The sequence below is a fragment of the Cibotium barometz genome, chromosome 50 (assembly GCF_041138505.1).
Source record: "Cibotium barometz isolate CiBa-2024 chromosome 50, ASM4113850v1, whole genome shotgun sequence".
Taxonomy (NCBI): Eukaryota; Viridiplantae; Streptophyta; class Polypodiopsida; order Cyatheales; family Cibotiaceae; genus Cibotium; species Cibotium barometz.
The window spans coordinates 5,196,614-5,219,275 of record NC_141095.1 but is presented as its reverse complement, the minus strand read 5'-3'; the positions used below and the strand labels follow the sequence as shown (position 1 = coordinate 5,219,275).

The 22,662-nt window shown below is 44.2% G+C and overlaps 2 protein-coding genes across 3 annotated transcripts; both read right to left on the bottom strand.

The window, feature by feature from the left end:
* Positions 1-2,368: 2,368 nt before the first annotated feature.
* LOC147609750 (putative LRR receptor-like serine/threonine-protein kinase At1g06840) lies at positions 2,369-22,457 on the bottom strand. 2 transcript variants are annotated; one of them, XM_086786830.1, is made up of 19 exons: positions 21,483-21,965; positions 21,138-21,279; positions 20,988-21,059; positions 20,446-20,517; positions 20,182-20,325; positions 20,011-20,082; positions 19,833-19,904; positions 19,639-19,710; positions 18,859-18,927; positions 18,671-18,736; positions 18,471-18,542; positions 18,266-18,355; positions 18,115-18,186; positions 5,399-5,913; positions 5,150-5,302; positions 4,253-4,591; positions 3,826-4,076; positions 2,900-3,034; positions 2,369-2,786 (listed from the first exon to the last, which is right to left on the bottom strand). In XM_086786830.1, the coding sequence occupies exons 1-19, from the start codon at positions 21,598-21,600 to the stop codon at positions 2,547-2,549; spliced, it is 2,766 nt and encodes a 921-aa protein (XP_086642956.1). In that variant the 5' UTR covers positions 21,601-21,965; the 3' UTR covers positions 2,369-2,546. The 2 variants fall into 2 exon arrangements, with proteins under 2 accessions (XP_086642956.1, XP_086642957.1); XM_086786831.1 differs by lacking the exons at positions 20,988-21,059; positions 21,138-21,279; positions 21,483-21,965 and adding an exon at positions 22,358-22,457.
* Positions 9,747-12,180, bottom strand: LOC147609751 (uncharacterized). The gene is made up of 4 exons (XM_086786866.1): positions 12,067-12,180; positions 11,772-11,859; positions 10,392-11,637; positions 9,747-10,263 (listed from the first exon to the last, which is right to left on the bottom strand). The coding sequence occupies exons 1-4, from the start codon at positions 12,178-12,180 to the stop codon at positions 9,894-9,896; spliced, it is 1,818 nt and encodes a 605-aa protein (XP_086642992.1). The 3' UTR covers positions 9,747-9,893.
* Positions 22,458-22,662: the final 205 nt, after the last annotated feature.

Genomic DNA, 22,662 nt, shown 5'->3' with positions numbered 1-22,662 from the left:
CCACTCCCACTGATTTCTCCTTGATTTGTGCACCTTTTCCTAGAATCTTTCCACACCCCTATATTCACTCATGCTACCCTTGATTCTCTCATTCAATAGATTCTTCTCACCTTTTCACTGCTACCCACTCAATTTACGGACTCCCTTTTATAGTCTCGAGCTAAGGGCTTGTTCCCGCACCACACACTCATTCACTTGCATATTTCAACACCTCCCCTCAAGTGAATAATTCTAGCACACCTGGACCTTATAACAAGTTTCCCTCTTACTTGGTAGCCCGCGACCAGTGCCTCAAGTCCCTAACTCATAGTCTTTGACACTCTCTCTCTATGTGTCTAAGGCTACTATACAAGTGCCCGTAACTTTGACTAAAGTGCTCACACATACATCTACCACATGGCTTACATCATCGGTGGCTGTGGTTTTACTCTATTGGGGCAGGTTACATTAGGTTGTGAGGTTTCTCTCTTCCTCTCTCTCAGAGAAGACATTCTGACTCCTCTACCTTAGGAGTCTCCATGAAGTTTGCCGATGCCAATCCTTCTTCATTTGGTTTGCTGTAGCAGTCTCTAGTCGCCATGTGTCCTGGCTTCCCATAGTTGTGGGGCAAGTGAAGATCCTTGCTCCTCCCCTGCCTCCTCCTCGTCCTCGTCCTCGTGCAAGGCCTCCTCAGGTGTAGAGTGCCTTCTCCTCTCCAGTTGTTGGGTCCAATCCTTTCTTCTCTTTGACCTTGTTCTCTTGCTCTAGTAGAGCTCCTTCTATCTCATGCAGCTTCAAATCTGGTATATTCTTTAAGGTTGCTACAATGTTCTCATACTCTCCCTTGTCCACACTCTTTAGAAGCACTGCTAGTGCCTCATCATCTTCAACTTTCTTCCCAATGGCTGCAAGTTGTTGTTTGATGCTTTTGTATTTATTCAAGTGTGTGGTTAGAGGTTCACTTTCCTTCATGTCAAGTTTGTAGAATTGCATTAGTAGATTTATCTTTGAATTATTTGCTTGAGTGCCAAATAATTTGTTAAGTTCATCCCATGCATCTTTAGCTCGTTGTATCCCTGCAATATGGTGAATTATTTCATCATTTAAGCTAAGTGCAATGAGTCCTAATGCTTTCTCATTTCTGCTCTTCCACTCATTCTCCCCATTCTCCTCTGGACATTCATCTCTTCCCTCAACTAGCCCCCATAGATTCTTCTTTATGTATTTAATAAATAAATTTATAAACGTTATTTTAATATAATTAAAAAGTGGATGGTACAATATATTCATAAATAAAACTCTTATTCATATATAATCATGATTGAGGTTTATGTGGGTCCAATTTAATGTAATTTTTAATTATGTAGCCATAAATAGTAATATGACAAATGATGGAGACATTGTTAAAGGCATGCAAATGCATTCCATCAACCATTAGTAATTTATTTGTCGTGCGTTTATTTTGAAAAATTGAAGCAATTCTCTTCATGTTTATTGACCTATTATTTGTAGACTATACAAATATTCAAAGGAGCCCTAATAAAAAATTAATTATTTTAAAAAACCACTTTTTAAATTCTTTTTTCTCATTTACTTAAGGCAGCACAAAGATTCGACGTCTTCTAAAACATAATTAATCCGATAGTAATATTTATGTTTATACAAATGAACAATAAGCCCAAATTTATTTATTTATTTTTTAAAAATTAAAAAGTAATGATTTTAATTTTTAAAAGATATTTTAGTACTTTTATCAAATTATAAATTATTAGATAATTATAATTCTTAACTAAGTAATTTAATGGCCACTACAACCAGTAAATTGAGCCAAAGTAAACCTTCAAGGAAGGAAGATTTTTTTAATTCATGAAAATACCCTACTCACATGGCTAACACAAGAGTTCCTTAGATTCTTCATCCAAGTCATCTATTCTTTCTTTTCTTTTTTAAAATTAGATCATTATATTCATTTGGTTACATTGGACTTCTTGGTCCACATTAGGTGTCACATGGAACTTGTATTTAAGTTTGGTGCCATGAAGCAAGCATCTCTTTGAATGTTCCGTGACTTGTTTTACCCTGAGTTTGATTTACATACAATTGAAAGGACATATATGTGTGCGAACAAGTATCTTTCCATGTTATACAAAGGCTCTATGGCATTAAGTGAGAAATTGGCCTTTGACTCAAGTTTGTACTTGGAAGACATGTATAATAAGGTGACACATGCATGTGCTATTAACAAAGAGAAAGATACATTCGTTCGTTCGTTTTTTTTTAAAGGAGGAGAAACACACACTCTTTCACACCCGTTTGTGGAGTGAGGGAGAGGGGCGAGCACGCGACTCGGGAGGAGAAGAGTGCCACCTTAACCACCTGGCTGTTGTGCTGGTCCCAATAAGTAATTTTGTTAGGTAGAAAGTAATTTGTACATCACACTTGGATATAGGACTCTAATGTAAAACTAATTACACAATCCACAAATCCTCAAGCCTAAAGGGTCTTTTACGAGGTTTTGTATATAAGTGTTTTTTTTTAAATAACAATGGCAAAAAAGAAGAATAGGCTCAAGCTTCTGTGTCCGTGGAGATTTCAAACGAGGCCATGGAGGAGTCCGGCCAGGGTGTGCGCCTCCATATGGCTTCGAGCTCCCGCACCACCTCCGCCATGGAAGGACGAGAGTCTGTATCATCCTTGCAGCATGACATGGCCAGGCGCACCAGGGGCTGAAGGCATTCCGATGGGTAGGAGCCCATCCGAGGATCGACAATCGATAGCATCATGCCAGCCTCATATGCTGAATTGATCTGCAGCACACACACACACACACACACACACACACACACACACCCAGAAAAGGGTTCTCAGCATTGATGTCTGCATTTTCAAGAACTGCAAGGTATGCATGATCTGAACTCACCCCCCTCACAAGGTTTTCTCCGTTCGTGATGGCTTGCATTCCTGTTACGAGCTCTAGCAGTACTACTCCGAAACTGTATACATCACTTTTGTCTGTGAGCTTGTGAGTTAGAATGTACTCAGGATCAAGATAGCCCTGCAAACAGAATGCCACAAATCATTTGTATTGGGTTCTGTCGCTGCAAATAGGACAATATGGCACGTGCACATGCATGGATGTACATACACCATGCAACATGCATAGCAGATACGACAACTATAAAGGCACACACAGCTTTTTGTTGTTGTGGTAGTCATACACATGTATGTACAACATGCGTAGCAGCTCAATGTTCTGTCTTCCCCGCACACACTCGTGCACATGCATACAACAAACACATACCACCACTCAACACAACACCGCACCACATGCATGCAGCCATGATTGTGCATTCTGAACTCAAGATGCTTGGCAAACATGTTGGCAGAAACACTGCTGCTACGGGTGTTGTATGAAAGACGTAGAACTATAAAGACTGCGTACCTTTTTGGTGGTGTTTTTGTTTCTGCTAACATGTTTGCCCTCCAAAGTATCTTGAGTTCAGAATGCACAACCATGTGTGCATGCATGTGGTGTGGTGGTGTTGTGTTGAGTGATGGTATGTGTTTGTTGTATGCGTGTGCAGAGTTGAGATAAATGTTGAGCTGCTATGCCATGCATGTAGTATATGTACATGTGTGTGACTATGACCACCAAAATGGTACATGTGTCTTTATAGTTGTTGTATCTGCTATGCATGTCATATGTACACATGTTTCGCTCTGATAGAATATTGAAAATAGCCTAAAAGTGACAGAGACCTCAGGCCGTGGTGTGCTGTGTCTATTAAATAAATATGTTAAACATAGTGCATCAGCTAAGCATAAGCTGGAAATTGAAAGCTGTACCGGAGTGCCCTTCACCAGAGTTGAGATGGGGCCACCTGCAGCACCTTCTAGCTCAGGGACAGGAGCCAGCTTTGAAAGCCCAAAATCGGTGACCTTGGCTCTCCTATTCTCGTCAAGCAAGATATTACTAGATTTGATGTCACAGTGAAATATTGGAGGATTAGCCTCAGTGTGAAGATATAAGATGCCCTTAGCTGAACCTAAGGCTATCTGAAGACGTGTTGGGAAATCAAGGATTGGCCTTGAAATTGCTGATAAAAAGAAGATCAAAATCAAGTGAAAGGCTAAGGTCAGATGAAAGACTTGGACAAAGACCTCCATAGATTGTTGATCTCATGTAAACTATTCCATGAAAATGAGCATTAATGGGTACACATATAAAAGTATACTGGCTGAGGATGCATCCACATGTGGTGCATATACTCACAGTTCAGATGATCCCGTAAGGTACCATTAGCCATGAACTCATAAACCAACATCTGTTCACCTTCATCATCACAGTATCCAATCAAGGAGACAAGATTGCGATGATGCACACGAGAAAGAAGCTTGATCTCAGTATAAAACTCCTTTGCTCCTCGGAGTGATCCCTCTTGGGCACGCTTTATGGCAACCTCTAACCCATCAGCCAACACACCCTTGTAAACCTTTCCATATCCACCTTGCCCAATCTGCATGGAGCTGTCAAAAGTCTTGGTAGCGTTTGCCATCTCCTCGCAGGTAAAACCCTTCACACCTGCAACTTTGATGTGCTCATGGCGTCGGGCTGCAAGGATACTATAAAGGTAGTGTCAGAATTCTGTATTTGAACAAAGCAATGTTATCCTTCTAATGTATGAATTAGGCTTCTGTTTTTTTTTCAAAACGAAAAAACAGATATCACCCTCTTCTTGTGCAGCTGATTCTCAAGGATAAAGACACATACTGACTGAATCCGTTCAAGTATATGTGCATGCACATGCACACGCACTCACACACATGCATACAGGTATGTGGATATGGATATGCATACACGTGTGTATATGCACATATGTGTGTGTACATGTGCATGTGCAATGTGCAAGCACATGCATGTGTGCGGGTGTGTGTGTAAAAGATGCATCATGAAAGGAGTGGGGAAGATAGCCCAGCCATAGAACCTGAGGCTCTAGATGCACGGGGGTGAGTCCAAATCCACAACCCACAAAACAAACCCTCCCCCACTTCACCCCCCTCTCTCACACCATAAGGTGTGCAACCAAATGAAATGAACCCTTTCGTGAAAAGAATGCATCACATTTTATCCCACATTCTCAGCTTATATGACAATGTTTCTGGCAAATACCTGCTCGTAAGGGGGCAGCATAGTGGCGCCGGCATTTGGCTATAAGAAGCATAACAGCAGTTATGACAACGGCTGTGAATGCAGCAGCACCAATGACTATACCAGTGATTGCTCCACCACTCAATGTGCTCTTAGATCCAGCAGTCACAGAGACTACATTGAGACTATAAACATTAGTTTTTCCAAAGCTTATCCAAGTCTAGATCAATTAGTTTTACACAAACCCAAAATGCTTTTGTAAAAGCTTACCATTGTATGGATACCCTATGGTAAAAGAAAGCACCTCATAAGGACCAAAGGTATTGTTGTCCGGAATGTTCCAGGTTGCAAATGTATCATAGAGATGTGAAACCTCTGAATCCGTAAATTGACTGGTAGAATTACTTGGAAACAGCTTGATGTTCATAGCAAGACGTGGCCCAAATTCCCAGCTGTAGTCTGATACATTTACTTGATATGTAGATAAGTTTAGCCCTGATGACAAGTAGACTTGGAAACCATCCTCATAAGGTGCAAATATAGCAAAGCCGGGACTCTTGAGTCGGTAGCCTACTAAAATTGGGAAGGCACAATGACAGGAACCAGAGGCAAAAAGTCCATAAACTAGCTCCTGATTGTTTCTTGTATCACAGGTATCAGCTGAGCAGCCAGGGGGTAATGAAACAGCCGTCGTTGGAACAGTTATATTAGTATCAGTACCATTGTATTCTACACACAAATTTGCAGGAGTTGAAGAGTCATCGCACACTGGGTTTCCAGATAACCTGCAAGTGTGTTCTTGAGAGGATTAGGGAAGCGGCATTATAAGGTGTACGAAAAAGTGACCACGCCTATTAAGTAACAATTAAGCATGAATGGCAATGAATGCAGCGATTTAAGGACTCTGTGTAGTTTAACTTGTGGTTACAAAAAACGAAATTTGCTGAAGCCAGAGCTCCTTGTATGTCGTGACCTGTGCACTTCTTTCCTCTCCACCTACCTTCTTTCCAGTCTTCCCCTTCTCATTCTGACTGTGATTCCCCCTCTTTCTGTGCATTCCCCTCCTGCCCACGATTCACCCCTTTACCTCCATTTCCTTGTGTCACCATTTGGCCACCCAATTGGTCCACCCGTGCTTTCTTATCATGTATGTACATTGGACTGGTGTCCATGGTAGTTGTATATGCCGAGGATTGATGCCACTCATGTGTTATTGTGGACTTGGCTTTCCGTTGGGACTTGTGTCTCTGTGTACATGCCCATAAATGCTTGGTGGATTGGTGTTTCATTGGGTCTGGTACCTCGTGTACTTGCCTGGAGCACGTCTATTTTGGTATAGTCTCATGAACGAGGATTGTCCATACCAATGCTACATTGCATAGCATCTTTATGTGCTTGCTTGCAATTGAAATTGCATGCTGTTTTCATGCTTGCTTGACCAATGTGTAATTCTGGGTGAGGGGACGTCCGCCCGCGAACTGTGCGTGTGAAACTGTCTGCTGACATGGTTATGTGGCATGTGATAGGTGGTAAGTATTGGTCATAAACTTGGCCTTAGGAGTTAGCACTAATTTATAAGTGAGTGTGTACACACTTCATTAAGTTTTGGGCGACCAAAACTCACTTATAAATTATGATCAGCCCGGTGTTCACACACACTGATGTCCCGAGGTGAACATAACCCAATGTCCACTGCCCAGATCTTATCTCCTTACACTATGTACTTGATTCTCCCAAAATCAATATATTTTATTTGAGGGAGGGGTTGGCCGTTCCGGCTCATTGTGTCTCTCTTGTCAATTCAGCAATTTACTTCTTATATTTGAGCAAGTATCCATCAAATCTTAGTGTATTTAAGTCTATTGATTAGCATTGTGTTCAACCAAGTTACATTAGTATCAGAGCATACGGTTCTCTTTCACTTCTATCGTGAGAGACGATCACCGTGAACACTAGCTATCTCTACACTTAGAACATTATGGACAGCCATACAATGAATGTTGGAGATGCTAACACAAGAGGAAGGGACAATGAAATGCATGCTTCCAATGCTTTACAGGATGAGCAAACTCATATGGTACACAATAGCGAACATGAATATGTGGGACAATCGTCCCGTGGCAAAGAGAAGATGCAGGAAGAAGAGTCCATAGTCTTGAGGGCTGAACTTACTCCTATGCAGGCTCTTCTCCATGCACAACAAGAAGAATTGAATCTCTATCGCCGTGAGGATCCATTGGCACATGACCGTTTGAAGGCTAAGAAAGCTGAATCTTATATGGATCATACAATAGCAATGATTGCTCAAGAGTTGCACATGCAACCGAGAGATGCAGCACGTGCATACTTGGCTCGTACTACTGAGGATGCCTATGCAGAAAAGGCAACCATCCCACATGTCGTGGAATCCCCAGAGGTGTCCGAACAAGAACTTATGTCTAAGAGGATGAATCTCCATGCTATGGGAGAGGAACAATCAATGACTTCATGCCATACAAGAATACCTTATGTAGCCCGTGAAGGATACAATGCTTATGGCAGTGGTCAAAATGTATGTCAAAGAAAATGTGCATGCACAACACATGCAACATGGGCTGCAATTTTCTGTTGGTACAGGTATTCCGCGTATCTCTCATGCCACTCATGCCTTCGAGTGTGCTCGTGAGGGAGAAGCTATGGTTGAAAATGTATCAATGCATGTTGAAGGGCCAGCCATGCCTCATGCTTACAGGGCACATGTATCTATGCCTACGCATCACCTTTTGGTCCTAAAATGATGCCAGTCCTCACAGGGGCTGTCCCAATGGACAAACATGGGGGAAAACATGTTGAGATGCAGGCACATGCATCAAAGTCTCGTGACTTCAAAGCCGGAGATAAATCTGTGAAGTTTGACACATATCAGGGGGAATATGATGCATCAAAGGCACTTGCTTTTATTGCCCAGTTTGATATTGCTTTCAGTGATGAGGATTTCACTCAGAAATCCATGATCCGGCATGTAAGCATGTTTATGAAAGGCACTGCTGCCCATTGTGTTAGAAGTCATCTCCTGTCCAGTTTTATACACCAGGGCCTTTGTTGTGGGTGTGCCCGCCCTTATGAGGTGTTTTATCATTTTTCCCCACTCTCCGTATTTTTTCGTATTTTTTTCCATTTTTTCTGTGGCTTGGGAGGCAGCCCTGAGTTGGCAGGAGGATCCATTTGCTGGCCGACTACATGTGATGTGTGTACTGGAGCTGGCCGATTGTACCTGATGTAGTCGTGGACCCTCAGAGCTGGCCGACTGGCTGCATGCTGCTGGCCGACTGCATATGCAATCGTGGAGCCTTTTTCAGCAGGCCGACTGCACATGTGGAGGCATGTAAATAGGCCCCCACCCCCATACCACTATTTGTATCATATTCGGGATCTTCTTGTGTATATCAGAGCAAAGTTACACGCCTACATCTATCTCTCTCTTGTGCTGTTTTTCTGCCTGCGTTTTTTTTGCTCGTGTTCCCAAATCTGGTCATCATCTCCGCTGCGTATTCTGACATGGTATCAGAGCCCTAGGCTCTAGATAGGTCTTGGGATTTGTGTGAGCAAGAGGGGGACTGTTTTGTGGCTGATTGGTGGACTGTTTTGGACTGTTCGAGAAGAGGAGAAGCAAGAGGACGGCGGACTGAGTTGCTGGACAACCACTTGCAGGTTTTAGGACTTCTTTGTTCCCACCCACCCACCCTTTTCAGAGTACATCCCCGCAATGGCAGATCTGTTAGAGATGGCCGAGAGCATAGTAACCTGGACCGGCAGAAACGGTCGGTTCGGACCGGGTTGGAAACGGAGTTTCCGAGTTTCCGCGAGATCGGAAACGGCAAGAAACGGAGTTTCTTTTGAATTTATTTTAGACATGTAAAAAACATGCATAGAGACATCCTATTAAATAAACTTATGTCAAGAGATGCAAAAAACATGCATAGAGACCTCAAACAAGACACATCAAAGACTCAAGTGGACATTAGAATCATAACACTTAACAGAATGTAGATAAAAAACTGGAATTCATGTGAACCATAAAAAACTAAAGGCTGAAGGCCGAAGCATACATAGCAAGCTGCAAATTGTGATCATAATACATCATACATATCAGCAATGATCATCAAACTTGGGAGTCAGAGGTTCAAAAACTACAAAATAACCGACATGCCGGCTGTCCATAATCCCTAAGGATAAGAAAAACTAAACAAAAAACATGGAACATCAGTGAATCAGTGATCACTGCTGAGCCTCATCTGAAGCACCCGAGGAGTCTGAATCCTCCTGAGAGTCCTCGCTCTCGCGTGTGTCCTCACTGCAAGAAGATGAGTCCTCTCCAGTAGCCTCCTCTCTAGCAGCACTAGTACTAGCTGCAGCCGGCCTCCCTCTCCTACGACGACCACCACGTGTGTCGTGAACTGGTGTTGTGGCCTCCTCGTAAAGCAAAGTGTAAAGATCTCGGTCCTCTTGTAGAATTGTGGGAATATCCCGCACCTTCTCAATGTCAATCTTGTCGACATTCACTTGCATTGGCTCAGGACCCATAGCTGCCCGCTCAAGAAGCTTCAAGTTACAATTGCAGAAAACAAGACGCTCAAGTTGGGCTGTAGTCAACTTGTTCCTCCTCTTCGTATGGTAGAGCGCCCATGTGCTCCAATTCCTCTCACAAGTTCCAGAGCTGCAATCTTGTGAGAGGACTCGAATGGCAAGACGTCTTTGTTCAAAGAGCAGATTTAGGATTAGTACATTATACAAATAAGGTGTCGCCGTTAAAGCTTAAGCGGAGGGGCTTCTTACTCACCAACGTAGGCACACCATGTCCATATTTCTCCCACCATGAGATCGGCTGAAGCTGCGTTTCTCGAAGTTTTGCAGTAGGTCTTGTGAAGTAGCCAGTGTTGTTGCGGAAAGCAAGGAGATCATCCTCTAAGCATCGCAACATCTGCAAATTGCCACCACACCATTTCTCCACATAGGTTTGGAAGTCATCGTTTAGCTCCTCACACTCAAGCTGATCCTCGCTACGCCATAGAGGATGCAACACATGAGCCACAGCATGGATTGGTCTATGAAACCAAACCCAACGGTTTTGCCAAATCTGCTTGATCTCCGCGATTCTACAAGTTACAAGTAACAAACAAAACCAAAGAAAGACTTTAAAGTTATAACTTTGAAAAGAGCCAAGACAAAAAGGCAATTTGGCAAAGGCTCATGAGCCATGAGTCATGAGCGAAGAAGTACGTACCTCTCTACAGATAGGTAGGCATTGTTGTCTAGTGCCTTCCCGATCCTATCCATGTACTCATAAATGAGGCCTAGTGTACTCCCCTCCATGTCTGTGATGCGCAAGACCGTGTAGATGAGATTTAAGGTCTTCACTAATGCCTCTGCCTCTTCCCACCATGCTTCATTGAGGATCTTGCGTCTAAAATCCACAAACTTTGGGGTCATACTCTTACCCGACTGGATCCATGCATCACAACTAATAGTGCGAATCAGATTTGGCCGCACACGAAGAAGCCGCTCAAGCACTATGAACATGTATGCAAACCTCGTAGTGGATGGCTTGAGAAGCTCCAAGGTACTATCGCTGACCCAAAAAATTCTCCCCAAATCCTCAATCAATAAATCAAGACTATGGGAGGCACAAGGGGTCCACACAATTGTTGGGAATGCATCCTCCAACATACTCCAGACACAATTGCTTCCATTATCTGTAATAACCTGCACAACATTTTGTGGGCCAATCTCCTCAATCACCTTCTTGATGTGTGTCCAAATAAAGAGACCTGTAACGGTGAGACCCGCAGCCGATGCATCAATGGCCTTGTAAAACATGGTGCCTTTGCAAGAGGAGATAAGCACATTATACACATTCCTCTTGCGTACATCTGACCATCCATCACATAAGATAGTGCAGCCATATTTCTTCCATGTTTCTTTCAAAAACTCAAGCTGGCCTTCTACGTTGAGTTTCTCCTTCTTTAATTCTCGTGTGCGGATTGTCTCAGCCGAGGGACCCTCCCACTCACAGCCAATGCGGCTAACGGCCTGCATGGTCTTCTTCCATTGTATGGTGCGAGCCACATTGAAAGAGATAGCACACCGTATAAACAAGCGCGTGACCTCCCTTGTTGCCTCCTTCATGGCTTGCTTTTGCAAGCCTGCTGTAATGCTTGCTCTTTGCAATGAACCCTTTGCAGGCACTTCCACACTAGGTAAAGGTGTCCTCTTTGCACTAGGGCCCTCACCCACACTCGAAGATACATCTGTCTGGCTCTCAACTCTAGTCCTCTTTGAAGAGGCCACTTGGCTCGAGGATGCTTCACCTGTTGCATGTGCTGCCATATGTTGCTCACCAACATCCAAACCAAGGCGTTGCTTTCTCCAACCCTCAAGTGATGCCAATACATCGGGCGGCACATTTTGACATAAAGCGACATCTCTGCCTGGGACATGCCCCAAATGGTCTTTTACCTGGGTCACTGAACCTGTTTTTTCATATCCACAAAAATTACATTTCCACTTGCGGGAACCCCCACCTCCGACATATCCATCCCCTTTTGTTGCATACTGCCAATAGGGATCTGTAGGCATAGTGAGACTTGAAGTTGAAAGCACTTACCCTCGAGAACACTTGCCCTTCGAGGCTTGGAAGTTGGGCTTGAGCCTTGGCCCTTGAAGCCTTGAAGAATGGGCTGCCCGGCAGCCACCTGTGAGATTGGAGAGCAGGCTGCCTGCAGAGTACAGGCCTTGGGGCCTTGTGGGGGGCACTGGGGGCAAAGGCTTGAGCCTTAGGGCCTTGGCCTTGAGCCTTGGCCCTTTGTGGTGAATAGGCGCAAGGTTCGAAGAAGCGCAGCGCCGCAGGGAAAGGAGAGCGAAATGGAAAAAACGCACGCGCCCCCCGCCCCCCGTTAAACCTGAAAAAAAAATGCACGGAAACGGCGTTTCCGCCGGCCTGCCGTTTCCGAAAACGCCCGAACCGTTTCCAGGGGGCGGAAACGCCGTTTCGTGCTACTATGGCCGAGAGGCATGTGAAGATCCCGACACTCCCCACGTTCCTAGAGATGGCCGAGAGGCATGTGAAGATCCCGACACTCCCCACGTTCCCGGTGGACCGTCAGTTGAACGGGAGCAACTACGGCATATGGAAGGTTATGATGGAATCTGTTCTGGAGTCTTACGACCTCGCTGATTTCGTTGTTGTTGGTGTTCCACGACCGGAAGTAGAGGAAGGGGAGTTACCGTCGATCCGAAAGGACTGGGAGGCCCAGACACAGATGTGGGATCGTGTCAACGCCAGGGTTCGTTCGTTTATTTTCCTCAACTGCACACCACAGGTAATCAATCATGTAAAGCATATGACGCTGGCCAGAGGTATATGGCAGCATTTAGCCTCACTTTACAACAGGGTATCTCCCCTGAAGAGGATTTCCTTGGAAGTGCAGATGCGGGTTATGAGCCCTACAAAGTCGTCGACGATGCGGGAGCATATTAACAAGCTGCAGGCTCTTCAACAGGAGGTTCTTCAGGCTGGGAAGGAGATATCGTCAGAGGACACGGCCATAACGTTGCTGTCACACTTGCCCTCTTCGTACTCAGCATTTTACTCTTTGATTACCAGTGGCAGGCTCAGCACCATCACGTGGGAGGAGCTTGTGCCCATGGTCCTGGACCAGGAGGAACGATTCACGAACCCTCCTCAGGGTGGAGGTTCGGAGGCCTTAACTGGCCAACGGTCGAAAGGCCGTAACTCGGGCCAAGGGAAGGCTTCATCGGAGAAGTCTTCTGAGAAGAAGTCCGACGTTGACCGCGAGAAACTGAAGGCAGAGAGGACTTGTAATGATTGTGGCGAGAAAGGCCACTATTGGAGGCAGTGTCCCAAGCGGAAGACCGAGAAGGGTGAAGATTCCTCAGCAACAATCATGAAGACTCCGGCTTTTGTGCACCTGGAGGTGATGGACACTGATGTTTTATTTTCTTTAGGCAGGGAGGAGATTGGAGGACTCTCAGCAACGGATACTCGGGAGTGGATTCTCGATAGTGGTGCTTCCAGGCACATGACTCCTTCCCGTTCCGGTTTACAGGATCTCTGCAGGCTTTCTGGTCATATTCTTACTAGGGATACGTCCACTATCCCAGTTCACAGTGAGGGCAGGATGGAGATAGTTCCCGATGGCAGAGGGGGGAAGCATTCCTCCTAGGTGTTGTATGTTCCGGCACTTGGTTTTCATGTGTTGTCAGTGCATCAGGTTTGCAAGACTGGCGTACGGGTGGAGTTTGATGAGCATTTTGTTGCTCTCCGGGACAAAGCAACAGGCCAGGTGGTTTGGGAAGGTGGAGTGGAGAATGGAGTTTACAAGCTTTCAGCACTCTCTCTCCCAGGTCCTCAGGGTTGTGATGAGTGGCAGTTTGGTAATGGCCACTCAAGTGTGGATACGTTGCAGGTACAGGCTTTCCGAGACCAGATGGTGGATAGCTTACCAGTAGATGGCAGCAGTTGGCAGGAACTTTCCAGTACTGATGTTGGTGGTTCTTGTGTTCGTGAGTTAGAGGAAACTGAACAGGTCACTTATGCTCTGATATCTCGTCGTGTTCGGGACAAAGAACCTCCAGTAGATGAGGATGTTCTTTCCACGGGGACCTTTCGGAAAGCCAGGCAGGTGGCAGGTGCTTACTTGCAGAAGGAGGTGGTTTCTCCAGGCTTTGTGGTTCCGGATTCAGAGGGGTGGTTGACAGGTTTCATCAGGTTTCCAGGACTTGTTTGTGCACCGTAACAGGTGTTGATCCTTGTGAGCAGTGTGATGTCTCTGTGACTCAGAAGCTGGATGGTTCATTGATCTGGTTGATGGACACCAGATTGGATGGGAGCTTCCTGATGAGGCGGTTGAGCTCATGGTTGCAGATGTCTCTTTGGGAGGCAGGATTGCGTTTCCTGTGGTTTCTGCGGCATGCGAAGGATCATGGACTCTTGTACACAGGAGGGGGATTGTTGGATGGAGTCCGACTCCACGGTTGGAGTGACTCGGTTTGGGGAGGAGATCCGGACACGAGGAGATCTACTTCAGGCCCAGGAGCAGTTTTTTGGAGCAGTAAGAGGCAGTCATCTTTTGCCTTGTCGCAGACAGAGGCAGAGTACCGGGCTGCTTGTGATGCTGCTTGTGAGGTGGTGAGGATGCAGAGGTTGCATTGCAGGTTTGGGCTTCCATTGCAGGAACCCATGGTCATCCAGAGGCACTTTGTTCGTGAATAGATCGTTGCTGATGACATCTTGCTCGAGTTCTGTTCGACGGAGGACAGTACGGTGGACCTCTTCACGAAGTCACTCTCTCAGGATTTGCTCAGGCGGCACCCCAGCTCCCAGTGGTTGGTTTCACAACCAGGAGCTGAGAGGGGGTGTTAGAAGTCATCTCCTGTCCAGTTTTATACACCAGGGCCTTTGTTGTGGGTGTGCCCGCCCTTATGAGGTGTTTTGGTATGCGGAAGGACATAGAGGCACATGTACGTGCATGTATCACTTGTCAAAAGGTGAAATTTGATAGGCAAAAGGCACCAGGTTTGCTTCAGCCATTGCCTATTTCCACGCAGCCATGGGAAAGTATCACAATGAATTTCATTATGGACTTGCCACAGACCCAACAGGGTAATGATGCAATTTGGACAATTGTGGACAAGTTTAGCAAGCAAGCTCATTTCTTGCCGGTCAAAAAGACCATCAAAGCTAAGCATATGGTTAAAATATATCTTGCACGAAGTGTTCAAACATCATGGAATGCCGAAGTCCATTGTGGGGCATAGAGATCCCAGGACTACAAGTCTCTTTTGGTGGGCCTTATTTGATAATATGGGCACCAAATTGGACTTCTCATCAGCTTATCACCCTCAAACGGATGGGCAAAGTGAGGCTGCAAATTCAGCCTTGTTGGATCTCTTGAAATGTTATGTGGCAATTCAGAAGTCTTCTTGGGAGAAGCACTTACCGCTTGTGGAATTTGCATACAACAACACGGTGCATGCATCTACGGGAAAGGCCCCGTTTGAGATTGTTTATGGTAAGGTGGTTTTGCCACCCATCCTTCGCACAAAGGATGAGATTTTGCAGCTAATGAGTATGTAAGAGACTTGGATATTGCTTTTGCTCAGGTACGGACAGCCATTGCAAGGTCACAAGACAAGCACAAAAAGGCTGCTGACAAGCATAGAAGGCAATTGGATGTTAAAGAGAATGATTGGGTATTGTTGAAATTTGAGAAAGCAAGACTTGCAAAGAGGCCTGGCAAAGAGGGTGCATATCCTAAGCTTGCAACCAGGTACTATGGGCCTTTTTAAGTGATCGAGAAGATCAATGAAGTGGCTTTCAGATTGGCATTACCTAGTCATTGGCACATACACAATGCTTTTCATGTGAGTCTCCTTCGCAAGTATGTAGGGCCGGAGCCTAGTGACACGGTCATTGAAGATCCACCAGAAGTGGATGAGCTTGAGGAGATCTTGTAGCGAGAGCAGATTGTGTATCACAAGGAACGCAAGCTTGCTCTGCAGGCAAAGTTGTCAGGCGTTACCTTGTGAAGTTTAAGAACTATCTTCCCATTGATGCTAAATGGGTAGATGAGTTCTTCAAAGATTGCCCGCATGTGCTTCAGACATATTTGGATGCTTTTCAGTTGCGGACAACTGCTAGAAGCCGGGGGGGATGTCACCATTTGGCCACCCAATTGGTCCACCCATGCTTTCTTATCATGTATGTACATTGGACTAGTGTCCATGGCAGTTGTATATGCCGGGGATTGATGCCACTCATGTGTTACTATGGACTTGGCTTTCCGTTGGGACTTGTGCCTCCGTGTACATGCCCGGAAATGCTTGGTGGATTGGTGTTCCATTGGGTCTGGTACCTCGTGTACTTGCCTGGAGCACGTCTATTTTGGTATAGTCTCATGAATGGGGATTGTCCATACCAATCCTGCATTGCATAGCATCTTTATGTGCTTGCTTGCAATTGAAATTGCATGCTGTTTTCATGCTTGCTTGACCAATGTGTAGTTCTGGGTAAGGGACGCCCACCCGCGAACCGTGCGTGTGAAACTGTTTGCTGACATGGTTATGTGGCATGTGACAGGTGGTAAGTATTGGTCATAAACTTGGCCTTAGGAGTTAGCACTAATTTATAAGTGAGTGTGTAGGCGACCAAAACTCACATATAAATTATGACCAGCCCGGTGTTCACACACACTGATATCCCGAGGTGGACATAACCCAATGTCCACCGCCCAGACCTTATTCCCTTTGTACAAAGGGAGTAACCAGCCATGTGTCCACTCTAGGTTGCTCCACAAAGCACCTGCCTGCCACCTACACTAGACAATTCACCACCTCTCTCCTCCTCTCTCTAGAGATTGGCGCCTCCTTCATGAGGGCTATTGGTTTGCATTTTCTGCACATTCTCCTTCCCAACTCCATTTCCAAGCTTGCTAAGGTGATTTTCAAGCTTGCAAGAGTGATTCCGGATGCTAATCACTCCTACACACTCCCAATAACTGAAATTCAGCAAAACAGCTCTCTTTATTGCGGTAATTTTTGGTCTTTTTGCTGAAAACCCTAATTTCAGCCCTCCTTTCTCAAGTTGAACCATAGGGGAAGCTTTCCCAAGGTTCCCTTCATCCTCTTGAAGACTTTTGTCCCGAAGAAAGGCGACAAATCGAAGATCTCAACACTCCAAGGACTTCCATCGCGAAGACTTCCGCTGTCATCGACTCTACTTGCAATTAGTAAGCTTTAATGCTTAAATATGGAAGCAAGTAGCAGGAGGGAGGAACTGGATTACAAGATCACATACCCTGTGTAGTGTTCTCTTGTCCTACGTGCTCTCTTGCAGATTGTTGCTACCATGTGTTGGTGGAACAATAGAGAGCAGATGGTAGGGAACATGGGCACTTGAGAGGGTAGTGTGGATTGCAAGTCTACAACGACAACCAATTGTTTGCAATACTGTATTCATATGCATTGGTATGGAAATCTGGTCAGAAATGCCCATGACACTATGTACTTGATTCTCCCAAGATCAATATACTTTATTTGAGGGAGGGGTCGGCCGTTCCGGCTTATTGTGTGTCTCTTGTGAATTCAGCAATTTACTTCTTGTATTTGAGCAAGTGTCCATCAAATCTTAGTGTATTTAAGTGTATTGATTAGCATTGTGTTCAACCAAGTTACACCTTGTGCCTGCCATACCTCTATGTGCGCATTTCCCTCGTACCCGCCATTCACCTCGCTCCCCTCTTCTCTGTTTGCCTTGGTTGACTTAGTATGGCCCACAGCTTCTTTTTGAGGGTAGGGGATCAGATCCTGTTATACTTGTCCGTAGGGGCATAGCTGAGAGATGTTTGCTTCAAGATATCCCCCAATTGCAATACACACCACCTTCATTGAGTATTGACACCACCTGGGAGATTATTGCAAGTACCATGGCGTGGCATATCTGTAAGACCAGATGTTCAAAGGCCTTTGATGTATTTAGGTTTATGACACCCATTGTATTTGCAGTATATCGAGTGATATCGTTGACACTCTTTTAGCCACTTGGGCCTGTATACACGGTTCTTCTAGAGCTGCGCAAACAAAACGTAGCACATCATAGTTTTCTCCTCCTCTACTCCTACAAGGCTTTTATGGCAGCATAGTGCCCCCAATCGGTTGAGATCTCCCTTCCTTTTGGTTTGAGATCTCGCTTTGTATGATTTTATTTTACTTAATAAAAATGTTTTTTCTGGAAAAAAAAAAACTTGTGGTTAAAGCACTTAGAGATTTTTTTGAATAACACGAGCATTGAACATGCCTTGATAACTAAGCTTTAGTTGTGCTAACTAGCACTCAAGTGGTCCACCTTAGCATGCTTTCACCCATTAATTAAACACCCCTTGTGTTCCGAGTCCTCTAAGGATAAAGATTCTGAAAGCATAAGCCGTTACCTCAACGTGACATTAGGAAGATTAAGAAGTGCCCCCAAAGTGAGTCCGGTGATGTTGTTGTCTTGGAAGTCTCTGCAATCAAGTGATTGCAAAAAAAGTCAGAAAAGAATTAAGGATTCTGAAAAAACAAGTGGTTGAAGCTACATCTTACAAAGCCAATATTGAGTCTGCAGTTGTAAAGGAATTATGAGTCAGAAGATTTGCTGTGACATTCCCATCTAGAGAGTTGTTCCGTAGAAGTCTGCATTGTAAGAAGTCAGCTTGTAAGGAACATGTATTTAAACTTTGGAGGATTTTATCATCTTGCCACACTATCTTCATGGCATACTAGCACAAGGAAGTGGCAAGAGACTTACAAAAACTCCAAACTCTCCAGTCCATAAAAATCTGATGGAATTTCACCATTCAGTTGATTGTAAGACAAATCACTGAGCCCAAAGGAAGAAAAGTCAGATGGACTTGGAGTTACAATATTAGACAAGCAAAAGTTGCACGTGCATGTGCTAGATAAGTGCATAATGGACTCAAATTTATGATCCTTTTGTGTGAGCCTTACATAGTTGTGATAACCTGAGACACATTTGATGGGAGTTGCCCAGTCAGCTGATTGTGACTTAAATCCCTTTTGAACAGCCAGAGAAGATACTCAAAAATTGAATCCAGTAAGCAAAAACTACAAAAGAGACTTGAATATGACATAAAAGAAAACACTTAATTATGCGTGAACCGCACAGCTTAACTTACAAGTATCCCAAAGTAGTCATTCTTGATAGGTCAGGGATTGTGCCGGTTAGATTACAGTTTCTCAAACTCCTGTGCAGACAAAGCATTGATCAAATAAGTCTAAGCTTTGTCTAGGACTTGAATTCTCTCTCTCTCTCTCTCTCTCTCTCTCTCTCTCTCTCTCTCTCGTGCTGGCATAGTGGTTTATGCATCGGCCTCAATCGAGAGATCCCTAGTTCAAGTCCCATCCCCGCACTTCGGTGCCGTCATATGGATATTCCATCATAGGGATCATATATGGTATGCTGGCTTGGCTATGATGTTATAACTTTTTCAACTCTCTTTCTCTCTCTCTGGCATACGACAGAAACACTCTGCATGTCACTATGAAACTGCAATAACATACTCTCAAACTTTTAGGGATTTTGATATTGCCTTCTACACAGAGGCTCTCCAAAGCCCACCAGAGTGGGAATTACCTCATGTACAGGGCTACCCTCGGCACTCCGAGAAAAATCAATGCCAGGATCAACAAGTACCATATTATCATGTTGTCCCACTCATGCCAGGTGTTGACGACTGTCACCTCTCTTTCAGTCTCAAGGAGCACACCATCCATCAATGCCCAGTATGCCGAGTCATGGAATATATATATATGTGGCAGTTTTCTAGGGAGATCCAAGGTTTCAGACTATGTTTTGGGTGCAAGAATAATCATCTCTTAAAGTAGCATCATAACCTTCTTCTGTACTGACACTTTCTGGAAGAAAGGGAGGATGTGGTGAGCTCAAAAGCACTTACAATTTCGTGAGTGTGGACATGTTAGAGTAACTGGACGGTATGGAGCCATTGAATTGATTATTGTCGAGTTGTCTGCATCACCAAAAAGGAGTTTAGAAGAAGGTGGGAGGCTGCCCAGGAGTTCACATTGCTTTTGACACTTTAGGATCACTGGACAGTAAGAATGCATGAAGAGTTGGGAGATATCTGCTCACAGAATGAGTAGAGTAGAGATATTCCAGAGCTCAGATGGCAACTCTCCACTTAAATCATTGTTATCCAACAAACTGCACTTCAACCAGAGCTTTAATCAGTAATTAGGAGCTCAACTAACCCATTGTGGCCAAAGGAAGATTGATTTAATAAAACTAAGTTTCTAGAGCCTTAACTTACAGATGAACTAGGCTTTCAAGGCGGCCCAACTCAGCGGGGATGCTTCCATTCAAGGAATTGTTGTTCATGTGGCTGTATACATAAACCAAGAAAATAAAAAAACTCCACAAGTGTACCACCAGTTTTACATCTAAAAGTGTACAAACAAGGCTGATATATGTATATACTTACAAATGCTTTGCTTGGTTGAGGTACTGAAAGCTAGAGGGTACAGGACCCGAGATGTTGTTCTGATCAATCTGTATGCGGTTCAGTTTAGAGAGGTTGCCCAATTCTGGTGGTAATGTCCCACTCAATTTGTTACCATTGAGAAGCCTGTAATACAATCAAAAGATGGCACCTTAAGAAGATCTTAATGGAAAAGTTAGAAGATCTTAATGACGTGATTAAACTTGGTAATTACAACCAACTTAACAAGAAATTTGGCATACTTACAGTAGGTAAAGATTGCTTAAGTGTCCAACTTCGGGAGGGATCGAACCTGTGATGTTGTTCCACATGAAATCCCTTCACAAAAAGGAGAAATAAAAGCATTGGTTTCTGGTGACCTGTGTGTGTATGATGACCACACATGACATCACATGAAAACCCTTAAACAAAGAACTCATGGTAACCCTTTATTTATTTAATCAACTTCCAATCTTGTTTGAGATGATGACCCCGTATCATAATAATGGCCCATTAAGACCATATTAGGGAGTTTGGGAAAACCCCTATACTTTGGGAATTTCAAATGGTGGGACTTTTGAATCTACGTATTAGAGTATCTTGAGCACACCAACTCCAAATTTATCAGAGATTTTATATTTAGAGCCTACACGTCAAGGATTTCCAATGAGAGGGGGTTCATGAGGGTGTTTTGACAAAAGATTGATAGGGTTCACCGTGCTCTCCAAGTTGGAATTGAGAATTTTTCATACTCCCTCATATTGTATTCATTTGCACCTTAAAAAACACTTAAGTGATGCGACACTTACATGATGACAAGTTGTGTCAAGTTCCCTATCTCTGGGGCCAAAGTTCCTGTGAAATTCATGTTTAACAAGCGCCTACAGATGGTTGTATGGTGTTAGAACTTTCGCAAACTCATTTCTGCATTGTGAGAGCTGAATTGTGATGATACTTACAGCTCTGTAACATATTGTGTCCCATTGATAGTTGTGCATATGACTCCTATCCAATTAGCTCCACATGGATCATCTCCAACCCAATTGTGTAGCTTGCCAACGCCATCCCCAATATCACGTTTTATTGCTTCAAGGGCCGAAACTGAGAGATATAGGAGAGGAAATATGAAAGAGTTTTAAGTATCCAAACCCATCTCAAATCTAGATTTTGTTGCTGCTGATGTTTTACACACACACACACACACACACACACACACACATATGCAGGCACCTAGCACATGTGCACATGCATGCAGTTGCATACACGCACACGTGCACACATGAAAAGGATGTGCTTTTGCTGACCTTCAACTGCATCAGAAGCACCAGCAGACTCTCGTAGTGACAAGGCCAACACGAGAAAGAGGAAAGCTGCTTTGAGCAGGCCATGTTTCCTTTGGGCTCCTGCCATTGTGGTATGCATGCAGAAGGGGCACTTGGGCAAAGCATTGAGCAGGACCAAAAAGGATTCTCTCTGGTTACCCAATAGACGGTTTGGCCCTCCAAAACTGCATTGACTTAGGTTGATTACTACTGTTGGGAGCACTCAAATTGGCAAAGATGGGTTTCTTTTAAGAAGCAAATGCTGCAAGGGTGCTTTGGTGGAATGCATCAGAGAGCTTGCTGAGATTGAAGCACCCAATATACACAGCTTTCTCTTTGCTTTTCCAGAGCTCATTTCCAATACAAAATTTCAGTTGTATTGTTGTATATCTGATTAATTGGATCGATCAACGAGAGAACAAAGCAATCAACAAGCTGCAATATCAGCCCACAATGCCCTTTGTAGCATATCAATCAAGATGATCTTTTAATATACATTTGAGCTACAGCTATGGCGCGAAAAGCCAAAATGCTGCACGAGCTGGTGCACAAAATTATCAAAGCAATGACGCACAGTGAGACCCACAAAAGAATGGGGTCCTGATTGAAAAGCCCAACACACACACACACACACACACACACGATGGGATGGCCTAGTTAACTAATAAAAACTCATCTGCTCTCTCTCTCTTTCTCTCTCTCTCACACACACACACACACACACCCTCTCTCTCTCTCTCTCTCTCTCTCACACACACACACACACACACACCCTCTCTCTCTCTCTCTCTCTCTCTCTCTCACTCACTCACACACACACACACACACACACAGATAAGAATCCTTATAATATTTACTGGTTTCGCTAGCTTGTGTGTCTTCGTCTTTTCCTGTCTAGCTGCTTGCCTTTGACCCACTTTTCTCAATTGTGGACTTTTCAATTAGCCTTCAGGCTCTCCGAGTCTCTGCTTTCATAGCTCGTGCTCAATTCTGAATTAAGCTCTACAGCATTTGTATTTGAATGTTTCAAATGCAAGTTGCCCTAGGTCTTTTTTTAAAGATTACTGTCCTTCAGAGAAAGCCTTAAAGATTAACATAGAATTAAAAATTCTAGGCTCTTAATGTTGTCCATTGACTTCTAAGATTCCTTCATTACATTGCA

Coding starts and splice junctions, on each gene's coding strand:
- LOC147609750 (XM_086786830.1), bottom strand. CDS start 21,600: ATGCATACCACAATGGCAGGAGCCCAAAGGAAACATGGCCTGCTCAAA. Junction 18,928..19,638: donor ATGTCCACACTCACGAAATT/GTAAGTGCTTTT, acceptor TTGTCTGCACAG/GAGTTTGAGAAACTGTAATC. Junction 2,787..2,899: donor GAGAAAACCTTGTGAGGGGG/GTGAGTTCAGAT, acceptor TGTGTGCTGCAG/ATCAATTCAGCATATGAGGC.
- LOC147609751 (XM_086786866.1), bottom strand. CDS start 12,180: ATGCCTCTCGGCCATAGTAGCACGAAACGGCGTTTCCGCCCCCTGGAA. Junction 11,860..12,066: donor TCCGTGCATTTTTTTTTCAG/GTTTAACGGGGG, acceptor CCAATCTCACAG/GTGGCTGCCGGGCAGCCCAT. Junction 11,638..11,771: donor AAGGGCAAGTGTTCTCGAGG/GTAAGTGCTTTC, acceptor ATGAAAAAACAG/GTTCAGTGACCCAGGTAAAA.